The sequence below is a fragment of the Entelurus aequoreus genome, linkage group LG13 (genome assembly GCF_033978785.1).
Source record: "Entelurus aequoreus isolate RoL-2023_Sb linkage group LG13, RoL_Eaeq_v1.1, whole genome shotgun sequence".
NCBI classification, from domain to species: domain Eukaryota; kingdom Metazoa; phylum Chordata; class Actinopteri; order Syngnathiformes; family Syngnathidae; genus Entelurus; species Entelurus aequoreus.
The window spans coordinates 36,106,842-36,120,561 of NC_084743.1; the positions used below are offsets into that span (position 1 = coordinate 36,106,842).

At 40.9% G+C, this 13,720-nt stretch overlaps 1 protein-coding gene across 1 annotated transcript in view; it reads left to right on the forward strand.

Annotated features, from left to right (window-relative positions):
• Nucleotides 1–13,720, forward strand: part of si:dkey-219c10.4 (high affinity cGMP-specific 3',5'-cyclic phosphodiesterase 9A) — a 42,295-nt gene that overhangs the window by 11,615 nt on the left and 16,960 nt on the right. Inside the window, exon 6 of the mRNA XM_062067779.1 lies at nt 485–544. Within this exon, the coding sequence (XP_061923763.1) occupies nt 485–544 (60 nt within the window). The remainder of the gene's footprint in view (nt 1–484; nt 545–13,720) is intronic.

Below are 13,720 nucleotides of genomic sequence, written 5' to 3' on the forward strand. Positions count from 1 at the left end.
GTGCACTAACATCATATGGTTTATTTTGTACATATGTAGCATCATCTACAAATATACAAAGAATTGCTATTGCGACATCTAGTGGACACAATTAGAACAGTAGTTTATTTCATTCAAAAGTTTCAGGTTATTTTTTTATACTTAGCAAACTCATCCCGCTGGCCGGATAAAAACTGTTGGCGGGCCGTACGTTTGACACCCCTGGTTTAGAGGGTAACGTTCCTGGTTACAGGTTAACGTTCTTAGTTCCAGGGTAAAGTTCCTAATTAGAGGGTTAAAGGTGATGTGTCCGACAAGTGCCTGTGAGGTGGTGGGTGATGCTGTTGTTGGAGGTGATGATGATGATGATATGGGTGACGATGTAATGGGAGTAAGACGGGTCATCAAGGAGAGCTGCAGCACGTTAGGTAAGAGGAGGTGTCTGATCTAACCAATGAACAAAATGGTTACTATTACATCATTAATGTTTATTTCACCTTCACAGTTCTCTGGAGGTATCAGAGGAAGTGAGGCAATACTTAAAGACTCCCACATTTGACAACTGGTAAGTTGTGTGGCCGTCACAAACACACAACCACGGAGTTTGGCAGTCTGCTGATGACAGAACTGCAAGTACTTGACAAGCTTGTTCAAAAAGACGTGGGCCCTCGAGCTTTTCTTCTCGTTGCCACACTCATCTCCATATAAATAGGCCTGCAGGGCTCTCACATATCAAAGGTTTCCGAAAAGGTTTCATCAACACACTAGGTTTAAAGGGAGTGCTTTCACAAATGTTCCATTTATAATATTCCAATATCCTATTTAAATATTAAATAACGCAACATCCAAGACACACACTGCCTTCAGAACTCTACAGCATCCACTTGAATAAAAACAATAAACACATCTCCAACGTTTTCTGCTTAGCTCACCTTGGGGAGGTCATGTACATGAACAATATCAACAATAGTAATGCAGGTTTGTTATTTTTTAGAAGAACATACATGTCCAAAACTGCGTATATGTGTAAGTATACAGGCACTAAAACAATTTCATGAATTGAGTTGAAAGGAAGCACATTGATCTGGCATGAAAACACATTGATGGATTGCTCATCAAAGCTGGCAACTGACCACCACCTGGTAATGAGTTGGATTAGATCAGGGGTATTAAACTCGCAGCGCACAGTTAAATACATTATGGCAATCTTCAATCCCACTACACACTAACTACAACAAGAAAAAGCACTACTTCCCATTAGTAAAAAATACATGAATCCAGCTAGTGATCCAGATCATCCCCAAAATGTAAGGACTTATTATTTTCCATTTCTGACATTTCCTAAAAGTTAGATGAAAATCTGTCCATAACTTTTTAAGCTATTTATAGCGGAATAGAAAAAATGCATTGAATGATCTTGTCAGTCATCCACTGTCTTTGTCTCTGTGGATGGAGGCGAGGCCGCAAACATACACACAAAAGTTGAAGCCTGTAAGGCAGGGGTCCCCAAACTACGGCCCGCGGGCCGGATCCCGCCCCCCAGCATGCAAAATACGGCCCACGGAAAGTCCCAAGTTAAAAATGTTTTTAATTTATTTATTTAAAATGTTAAAATTTTTTTAATCTTTAATTTCTAGTCCATTTTCTACCGCTTGTTACTCTCTGTGTCTCCTAGCCGCTCAGGCAAATCATATTGTCTAAAAATAAATTTTCCCATCGATAATGTGACAATGTTAAATGACAAAACGGATTAACTCGCTGGAATATAAAGACAATGTATATATATATATATATATATATATATATATATATATATATATATATATATATATATATATATATATATATATATATATATATATATATATATATATATATATATACACATATATACATATATATGTATATATATATATATATATATATATATATATATATATATATATATATATATATATATATATATATATATATATATATATATATATATATATATATATATATATATATATATATATATATACATATTAGAGATGCGCGGTTTGCGGACACAACCGCGGAGTCCGCGGATAATCCGCGGGTCGGGCGGATGCATGACGAAAAAAATTGATTTTAAATAGATTCGGGCGGGTGGCGGTTGAACCAATTCAGAAAAAAGAAATACATATTTAAATGTTGTTACCCACATACGAAAAACGAGCAGCACTCTTTGAAACAGGCAATTATTCATCAGGCACTGCTGCAGCTGTCACAAATGTCTTCCCCCTACAAAAACATTGCCCCACATTTACTTCCGGGGCTGCGTCCAATAAAGTCACAAAGTTGCCGGGGGTCCTTAACCCGCACGCGACTGTCCTGTTTCGCGCTTGTACAAAAAAAAACAATCGATTTCTTCAGATTCCAGCAGCTGTCAAAGACGAAGTATCCTTCCAGCGACGGGCAGTCAAAGCCGAAGTGCTATCGATCGCTGTCAATGACGTAAGAGGAAACATGACCACGGAAGTAAATGGGGGGGTAGGGGTAAGAAATTTGGCGTGACACAGCACACCACTACACAACACAACAGAAGAAGAAGAAAAACATAAAAAGATTGCAACGCCGGCTGCAAACATGGGAATACTAAAGACCAGGGAAAAAAATAACGATAATAGTCAACACTTTCTTAATGGAAATGACAATAATATTATAATAATGATAAATAATATTATCACGCATTAATATCTCTTAGCCTCTAATGCGTGGCCAAGAGATATTAATGCGTGGCACGCATTGAATGTCTCTGCTGCATTGGATCAGTCTCCTTTCTTTAACAGGAATGCCTTGCATCGTCTATATTAGATATATAACAACGGGTGGGTGGCGGGTGGCGGGCGGTTGTGGTTTTGATAAAATGTTAGTTCGGGTGGATGGCGGGTGGATGACTACTTTTGTGATGCGGTTGCGGATGAAATAATTGCCTATCCGCGCATCTCTAATACATATATATATATATATATATATATATATATATATATATATATATATATATATATATATATATACACTACCGTTCAAAAGTTTGGGGTCACCCAAACAATTTTGTGGAATAGCCTTCATTTCTAAGAACAAGAATAGACTGTCGAGTTTCAGATGAAAGTTCTCTTTTTCTGGCCATTTTGAGCATTTAATTGACCCCACAAATGTGATGCTCCAGAAACTCAATCTGCTCAAAGGAAGGTCAGTTTTGTAGCTTCTGTAACGAGCTAAACTGTTTTCAGATGTGTGAACATGATTGCACAAGGGTTTTCTAATCATCAATTAGCCTTCTGAGCCAATGAGCAAACACATTGTACCATTAGAACACTGGAGTGATAGTTGCTGGAAATGGGCCTCTATACACCTTAGTAGATATTGCACCAAAAACCAGACATTTGCAGCTAGAATAGTCATTTACCACATTAGCAATGTATAGAGTGTATTTCTTTAAAGTTAAGACTAGTTTAAAGTTATCTTCATTGAAAAGTACAGTGCTTTTCCTTCAAAAATAAGGACATTTCAATGTGACCCCAAACTTTTGAACGGTAGTGTATATATATATATATATATATATATATATATATATATATATTTCTTATATATATATATATATATATGTGTAACCCAATGCGGCCCCCGAGTGAAAAAGTTTGGGGACCACTGCTGTAAGGTAACGTCGTAAAAATAGTTTGAATCAGCCCCAAAATCTTATCAGTTGTTCTTAATTCCATTTCAGACATTTCCTGAAAGTTTCATTAAAATCCGCCTTTACCTTTTTGAGTTATTTTGCCTCCTAACTAACTAACTAACTAACTAACTAACTAACTAACTAACTAACTAACTAACTAACTAACTGACAAACCAACAACAAAGATAACATAACCTCCTCACGGCAGTTATAACGGTGCCAACACAAAATAATGCAACACACAAACATTGGGTGACAAAAAGAGCAACTTCCTTTAAGCAAGCGAAACTCAAGTGTCAAAATATACAATTTTTACATTCAAATTCACATTTTCAATGACTTAAGGTACTGTACTGTAACTGTACCATAGCTCAGGGTCACTATAGCAAATTTAGTCAGGTTGTGAAACCCGTGATTTCGAAGTGAATACTTTGTGTGGCCCAGCCTCACCCAGACTCTACCTTCAGCATCCCCCAGTTAAATTGACTTTAGGAGTTGCAACAATTTCCCCCTCTGTCTTCTTTTTCTTCTTCTTTCTATCCCCTCCTGCTGCGGTCCGGCTGTGTCAAACACTAAATATATCCATTTGATAAAATCAAATACAAATGGGGCAACAATATACCCAGATAGCAGTTCATACTGCGCCAGATCCGCTTTCAAATCACCAGATCCCTATAGAAATCACGCCTGCTCAGCAAATGTGGCTGGAACTCTTAGATCAGGGGTCTCAAACTCAATTTACCTGGGGGCCACTGGATGCAGACACTGGGTGAGGCTGGGCCGCACGAAAAGATTTCTTTAAAAAAATCTAACATGCACTTTTTAATGAATTCACCTTCTTTGAATGGCTTTCCCGCCCTAGCAACCATCTCACTCACCATGTAGCTAGCTTTGACTGCTGCATCGCTCTTTTCGGTTGCTTTCTTGAAGAAATCTTGTTGCCTCAGTAGACTGGTTTTAAAATTTGCAACCCGGTTCACTCTCTCATCTACCTGGTATTTTGCATACTCCTCAGCATGTCTAGTTGTATAATGACGTTTCAAATTGTATTCCTTGTGCACCGCAACTTTCTCTGTGCAAATAAGACACGTCGGGGTGCCTATGTGCTCAACAAAGGAATATTGCATCTCCCACTTTTCCTGGAATTGTCTTTGCTCATCACTAACCTTTCTCTTCACTGCAGGCTTTGAAAAAGATATGTTTGGGGTTGTGGAATATATTTGTATTTAGCCGACGCACGGAGAATAATGTTATTTCCGCAATGTGTGTCGTTCCGCTTTTCCTCCCTATAACAACACGGTGGTCAGCGGATAATAGCCGGGAAAGCGCAAAAAAGTGACGGCTCCCGGAGTGTTATCCAGCGTCATATAGAAATATATGTACTGTTCATCGTGTGAGGCAATGCAAATTAAACAATAAAAAAAACATATAACGGTTTTAATTGGTCCAGGTTATCGGGGACTGTTATTACTGACGGACAGGTGTTGCGGTGTGACTGCAGCAAGGCATGCAAGAGAACCCTTGTCTCCATGGCAACGTTTGTGTTGCTTTCACTCGTTTGCCGCTTTTCCACTAACGCAGGGGTAGGCAACCCAGAACGTTGAAAGAGCCATTTTGGAGCCAAATAACAAAAATCATCTCTGTCTGGAGTCAACGGGAGGGGGGGAGGGGGGGGCTCACCGTGGAGTTTGCAGTTACGGTAGCACAATTAGCCCCGAACGGGCTAACATCACGACTAACGTGTTACACGTCTGATTCGCCCAGCGATTCTCTGCCGGAGTATTAGCGCTGGGGTCCAGTGTACCACAGTTTTGTATTGTTGCTCTGTCATTCGGCGGACTTCTTCGGAAGCTACCGGACCGCTCGTCTCCTCGGCCCGGACTGTTTACAGCGGCACCAGGAGAGGGAGCGATAGAGAGACACACACACAGTGACAGAGACAGCTCGAGAGAGAGAGCGAGCAGGCGGGCGAGTGAGGGAGGGAGAGAGGGAGGAAGAGCGCGTGCGGGTCTAGTGGAAAAGCGACAAAACGTTTCTCTGCTTACATCACGTAAGTGACGTCAATGTTCGGCCCTCGAGAGCCATATACCACACCGTGATAGGTAGATTCGTTCAGCTACGCACACAACGCTGTCAAGCGCCATTCATATAAAACTTGCGGGCCGCACTAACATTAAACTTTCATATTAAGGTGGGGGCCGCAAAATAACGTCTTGCGGGCCGCAATTGGCCCGCGGGCCACGTGTCTGACACCCCTGCCGTAGATTTTATAACGTGACTGGGCCGGCACGCTATTTATATGAAAGAAAAGCGGACGTGACGACAGGCTGTCCTCACTCAGGTCCGCACGGACCTGTAGGGGGCGTGCCTTAAGTCTGTCTGGAAATCGGGAGAAATTTGGGAGAATGGTTGTCCCGGGAGATTTTCGGAAGAGGCACTGAAATTCGGGAGTCTCCCGGAAAATTCGGGAGGGTTGGCAAGTATGCCTGTATGGCTGTTGATCAAGTATGTCTTGCAGTCACTTTTGTGTGTATGCCGAAGCCGCATACAACATGTGACTGGGCCGGCATGCTGTTTGTATGGTGAAAATGCGGACGCGTCGACAGGTTGTAGAGGACGCTAAAGGCAGTGCCATCACGGCACGCCCTTAATATTGAAAATCGGGAGAAATTTGGGAGAATGGTTGCCCCAGGAGATTTTCGGGAGGGGCACTGAAATTCGGGAGTCTCCCGGAAAAATCAGGAGGGTTGGCAAGTATGCGTTATACTGACACCTACTGACCAGTCAATATACACTACTATGATCACAATCTGTTTATTTCTCACTCAAAAAACAGCACAATAGATTTGACTGATAGTCGACTATGGGCAAAACAGATTTGACTATAAAAATCCTTAGTCGAGGACAGCCCTAGTGCCAACACTCTTGCCGCCCGCAGAACAAGGATACGCAAGGGTGTCTGATTGCTGACAGTCTGGCCATGTGCGGATTGTGGCGGTTTTTTTTCATGGGTTCGAAAAAAACCCACAGCCAAAATTGATACGCATAGCTGAAAGCATCATGTAATGAGAGAAAAAAAATAAACATTAAAACTAATAATGAGCAAAAACACAAATATGTGTCTTTTAATATACTGTATGTATAACATTTCTTTAGCCTTGTTATTATTGTGACCCTGCGGTGAGGTGGCGACCCCGAAAGGGACAGGCGGTAGAAAAAGGATGGATGGATGGATTATTGTCGTCAAACCTGAGTCCTCCTGAAAGAGAGTGTCAACTCGCTGTCTAGAACTATTTTTTGAGATTGTTAGGGAGTGAGGTTTACTAAAGTAATTTGGCCCCACCACACTGGCTGGCCTTTGCTACATTATCTTATTATCTTACAAATGACATGATGACGTCACAGAAAGTGGCTTGAAGATGGTCAGTAAAACAAAATGTGTGCGGCATTTGGACAATTACATGTTATGTAAACCAGGGGGGTCAAAATCAATCCCACAGGGGGCCAACATTCAGAGCCAAACAGATTAATTGACCCCCTATCATAATAATCAATCAATCATCAATCAATCAATGTTTATTTATATAGCCCTAAATCACAAGTGTCTCAAAGGGCTGCACAAGCCACAACGACATCCTCGGTACAGAGCCCACATACGGGCAAGGAAAAACTCACCCCAGTGGAACGTCGGTGAATGACTATGAGAAACCTTGGAGAGGACCGCATATGTGGGTAACCCCCCCCCCCACCCCCCCCCCCTCTAGGGGAGACAGAAAGCAATGGATGTCGAGTGGGTCTGAGCCAGCACTTCATCCATGGACCTATGCAACTCCCCCTCGCAAGGGACAGGGGAGAAGAAGAGAGAAGAAAAGAAACGGCAGATCAACTGGTCTAAAAAGGGGGGTCTATTTAAAGGCTAGATTATACAAATGAGTTTTAAGATGGGACTTAAATGCTTCTACTGAGGTAGCATCTCTAACTGTTACCGGGAGGGCATTCCAGAGTACTGGAGCCCGAATAGAAAACGCTCTATAGCCCGCAGACTTTTTTTTGGCTCTGGGAATCACTAATAAGCCGGAGTTCTTTGAACGCAGATTTCTTGTCGGGACATATGGTACAATACAATCGGCGAGATAGGCTGGAGCTAAACCGTGTAGTATTTTATACGTAAGTAGTAAAACCTTAAAATCGCATCTTAAGTGCACAGGAAGCCAGTGCAGGTGAGCCAGTATAGGCGTAATATGATCAAACTTTCTTGTTTTTGTCAAAAGTCTTGCAGCCGCATTTTGTACCAACTGTAATCTTTTAATGCTAGACATAGGGAGACCCGAAAATAATACGTTACAGTAATCGAGACGAGACGTAACGAACGCATGAATAATGATCTCAGCGTCGCTAGTGGACAAGATGGAATGAATTTTAGCGATATTACGGAGATGAAAGAAGGCCGTTTTAGTAACACTCTTAATGTGTGACTCAAACGAGAGAGTTGGGTCGAAGATAATACCCAGATTCTTTACAGAGTCGTCTTGTGTAATTGTTTGGTTGTCAAATGTTAAGGTGGTATTATTAAATAGATGTCGGTGTCTAGCAGGACCGATAATCAGCATTTCCGTTTTCTTAGCGTTGAGTTGCAAAACGTTAGCGGACCTCCATTGTTTAATTTCATTAAGACACGCCTCCAGCTGACTACAATCCGGCGTGTTGGTCAGCTTTAGGGGCATGTAGAGTTGAGTGTCATTAGCATAACAGTGATAGCTAACACTGTATTTGCGTATGATGTCACCTAGTGGCAGCATGTAAATACTAAAGAGTGCAGGGCCAAGAACCGAACCCTGGGGAACTCCGCACGTTACCTTGACATAGTCCGAGGTCACATTGTTATGGGAGACGCACTGCATCCTGTCAGTAAGATAACAGTTAAACCAAGACAAGGCTAAGTCTGACATCCCAATACGCGTTTTGATACGCTCTAATAAAATATTATGATCGACGGTATCGAAAGCGGCGCTAAGATCAAGAAGCAGCAACATAGATGACGCATCAGAATCCATCGTTAGCAATAGATCATTAGTCATTTTTGCGAGGGCTGTCTCCGTAGAGTGATTTGCCCTGAAACCGGATTGAAAAGGTTCACAGAGATTGTTAGTCACTAAGTGTTCATTTAGCTGCTGTGCAACAATTTTTTCGAGAATTTTGGAAATAAACGGAAGGTGGGAGACTGGTCGGTAGTTTACCATGAGGTCAGGATCGAGGTTAGGTCTTTTGAGCAGAGGATGAATGACCGCTTTTTTGAATGTTAGGGGAACAGTGCCAGAGGAAAGTGATAAGTTTATAATATTTAACACTGATGGACCTAATAATACAAACAGTTCCTTGATAAGTTTCCCAGGAAGTGGGTCAAGTAAACATATTGTTTGTTTTATCCCACTTACACGCTGTAATAATTCCTCTAATGTTATTTCATCAAATATAGAGAGACTATTTTGGAGGGCAGTGTCCGTCGTATATACAGTCGTATTTGTGTTAATAGAACCCAGTTGTAGCTGGGATGCGTTGTCTTTAATCTCCTTTCTAATGAGTTCAATTTTCTTATTAAAGAAATTCATAAAATCATCTGCCGAGTGGGTGGAGCTACTGGGAGGAGTCCCTTGTTGGGTTAGCGATGCTACTGTACTAAACAGAAATTTAGGATCGTTTTTGTTGAGGCGGATGAGATTTGAGTAGTATTTAGCTTTAGCTAAGGTAAGCATGCGTTTATAAGTTATTAAACTATCACTCCATGCTTGATGGAAAACCTCAAGTTTAGTCGCGCGCCATTTGCGTTCCAGCTTTCTACATGATCATTTATGAGCTCTAATTTCTTCTGTAAACCATGGGGTGCGCCTTTTAGGGGCCCTTTTTTGCTTTAGCGGTGCTATACTATCAATAATTTCGCGCAAGGCATCGTCAAAGTTGTTAGTGAGGTTATCAATAGAGCCGACATAATTTGGGAATGGTGCCATTACCGAAGGCAGTAGGTCAGCAAGAGTCATCGTTGTGGCAGCATTAATGTTGCGGCCGCTATAGCAATTATAATGATTATTAGCTTGTTAACAATGAGTCAAAACTTCAAATTTTATAAGGTAATGATCGGACATTACTTTAGTATATGGAAGTATCATAACTTTGGAGGTGGTGACACCCCTGACAAGCACTAGATCTATTGTATTACCCTTGCGATGCGTGGGTTCATGTATTATTTGTGTAAGACCACAGCTATCAATTATGGTTTGGAGCGCCACGCACTGAGGGTCCGATGGGGTATTCATATGGATATTAAAGTCCCCCATTATGATTATATTGTCGGCGTGCGTCACTAGATCAGCAACGAACTCTGAGAATTCACTGATAAAGTCCGAATAGGGCCCAGGGGGGCGGTAGATAACAGCCAGGTCGAGAGGTAGCGGTGTGACAGACCTCATAGTAAGCACCTCAAACGATTTATATTTATTATTTAGGTTGGGGGTAAGGTTGAAATTTTCATTGTATATTAGTGCGACACCCCCTCCCCTTTTAAGAGGACGGGCAACATGCGCATTCGTATAGTTAGGAGGAGATGCCTCATTTAGCGCAAAAAATTTGTCTGGTTTGAGCCAGGTTTCGCTAAGACCAATGACGTTAAGATTGTTGTCTCTAATGACCTCATTAACTAATAACGCCTTGAGAGACAATGATCTTATGTTTAAAAAGCCCATATTATAGGTATTGGGCTGTTTTGATGAGTTTTTGTTAAGATTATCCGTAGTAGCAATATTAACAATGTTGCGTTTATTATGCGTAGTGCACTTTAAATAGTTTCAACCATATCTAGGAATTGATATGACGGGATTTTTCTGATTGTTTGCTTAGTGCTGCAATAGACTGGACATATCATAATTTGCCACCTCAGTAGAATGCATGTCCACCTCTGACACAGACACAACAGAAAAAACATTATGTGAATTGTGTATTATTCTAAGAGAATTGCTATGCGTACATGGATTATCCAGCCTGGCGCTGGCTAGTTCTAGCTTAACTGACTCCTCACCCAGACTAACAGACATTGTAATTGCCTGTGACCGGGCTTGCTCTAGTGTAGTCAGTCAAGTGAGACTTAAATAGTAGTCTATGTTTCTAGCGAGGATGATGGCGCCTTCCTGGTTAGGGTGAAGGCCGTCTCTCATCAGCAAGCCTAGTTTGCCCCAGAAAGAGGGCCAGTTATCAATAAACGTTAGTCCCTGTTGCCTACAGAAGCTAGAGAGACACTTGTTAAGCGAGGCTAATCTGCTATATCTCTCATCATTGCCTCTCGCAGGCAGGGGGCCAGAGACAATTACTCGATGCCTGGACATCTTTCTGGTGAGATCACAAGTCCTGGCTATGTTTCTCTTTGTAATCTCTGACTGTCTCATCCTAGTGTCATTGGAGCCAACGTGTACAACTATATTTGCATAATTAGTGGTGCGATTAGCCTGTCGTACGTGTTTACTAGGCCTGTTGCGAGTTAGCTCCCTAAGATTAGCTTCAATGTCAGGTGCTCTGGCCCCGGGGATACACTTTATTGTGGCTGGTTTGCTAAGCTTTATGTTTCGGGTGATGGAGTCCCCTATGACTAAGGTGTGGTGCCCGGTAGACTGGGGTGTAGGACTAGCTAAGGAGCTAAATCTATTATGCGTCTTAACCGGTACACCGTAGCTTGTAGGCCGCTTAGGACTGCTACAAGCTGGGCTAGTTAGCTCGCTACAGCTAACGCTAGCAGATGTGTCCGCAACATCTAAAGTTACGACATTACTCTGCTCTAACTGGCGGACACGGCCCTCTAGCAGAGCCAACCTCTCCGTGAGTATGGTGCAAGACGCGCAGGAAGCCATTACTCACAGTGTTTTCTGTCACCAAGTGAAGTTCCTGCTGTCCTCAGGGAAGTGGTCGCGGTCTGCGGGAGTAGCTTCCTACTTACCTTCTGACCGGCGCTGCCTTTCTCCGCGCTAGCTTAGCAGCTAGCTAGCTGAGGAAAGGGTGGTGGGACAGAGATCGAGTGATTTGCAAGTTAAATAGTACCACTAAATATGTTTGAGAAGTGATAAAGAAGGTGTAGAACAATTAAAAGCACACAGATAGAGCGATACTTAGCCTTTTTCGCAACAGCGAACAGATAATACATTAAGATTATGATTAAAATTATTAGTGCGTTTCCTGAGGGTTAAGCCTTCCATGTTTTTAAAACCTAGCGACACCTCTGTTTCCAACTTTAATCAAGGTTTCATGAACAAAGAAAAAAAGCAAAGTCATGTGCTATGATATGCAAAAGTGAAACTTAAACATAACTTTGTCAGATGCTGCAACAAATGTTCCCAAATGTTGGCGCTGTGTGTGAACGCATAAATGTGAGCTTTGATGATGTCAACACGACTGTGTTGATTAAACAGTAAAGTGTTTCATGCTGGGTTTGACGCTTACCAGAAAGAATGAGAAATGATTTACGTGGACCCCGACTTAAACAAGTTGAAAAACTTATTCGGGTGTTACCATTTAGTGGTCAATTGTGCGGAATATGTACTGTACTGTACAATCTACTAATAAAAGCTTCAATCCATCAATCAATCAATCAATCAATCAATTAATCAATCAAGCATTTTTGCAAGAGAGTGTAGGTAGTGCTAAACATTCCTAATGTGTTTTATACCACCTTATTATTGAACTTTGACAGCAAAATTGACTTTATCTGAACTTTTATGCCATCATATTTTGTAGCGGACAGATTTAAATGAAAATAAAAAAACATCTTCAAATCTTTACAAAATCCCAGGCCACGATCACGTGGCCCGCCAAGTGGTTGTGGCCATGATTACTATTACTTTAATGTGTTATTTTGTACAAACATTGTTTAATAGTTAGAGTGGTGTTGTTTTATGTTGTGTACTTCTAAATTATTGTTACTTTTGGTAGTAATCTAACACCATTAGTAAGAATGTTTAGTGCAACTAATACAACTGTGGCAAGTATGTACAGTACAGGCCACAAGTTTGGACACACCTTCTCATTCAATGCTTTTTCTTTATTTTCATGACTATTTACATTGTAGATTGTCACTGAAGGCATGAAAACTATGAATGAACACATGTGGAGTTATAAAAGGTGAAATAACTGAAAACAAGTTTTATATTCCAGTTTCTTCAAAATAGCCACCCTTTGCTTTGATTACTGCTTTACACACTCTTGGCATTCTCTTGATGAGCTTCAAGAGGTAGTCATTTGAAATGATTTTCACTTCACAGGTGTGCCTTATTGGGTTGATTAGTGGAATGTCTTGCTTTATCAATGGGGTTGGGACCATCATTTGTGTTGTGAATGAGAAGGTGTGTCCAAACTTTTGACCTGTACTGTATATAATGTAGTAACAGACACGTTCATAACAATAAGTAATATGTACACACTGCAAGTATATATATATATATATATATATATATATATATATATATATATATATATATATATATATATATATATATATATATATATATATATATATATATAATGTAGTAACAGATACATCCATAACAATAATATGTACATATGTACTATAGTGTGTAGAATATTTTCCGTATTTTGTCATTTCAAGCAATGCTCTGCGCATTTATTTCCGTTTCCATAGCAGCGCACTTCCGACTTCTGGCAACAAATGTGTGTTCCTACTTCTGGAAACAAACGCTAGTGTTTTCTAATCATGGCAGACTTGGTAATAGACAACGAAGACTACTATTTTTGGACAAATGAGGATTCACAACCCTATCTTTTTTAACTTGAATATACGGAGGATGAACTGCTGCGTATAAAAGTAAGCACAAACGGAGAGTGAAACTTTGGAGCAGACAAAAGTCGAGAAGGTGAGGTCGGTGTGACTTTGACGCTGTAAATGTGGAACTTGTAGCCCAGCTATGCTGACAGAAATGGGTTGCTTACCCAAAATCAACTGGAAACGTCTTCGGCCAGCTGGACCAAACTAACTGTCCATGGAGT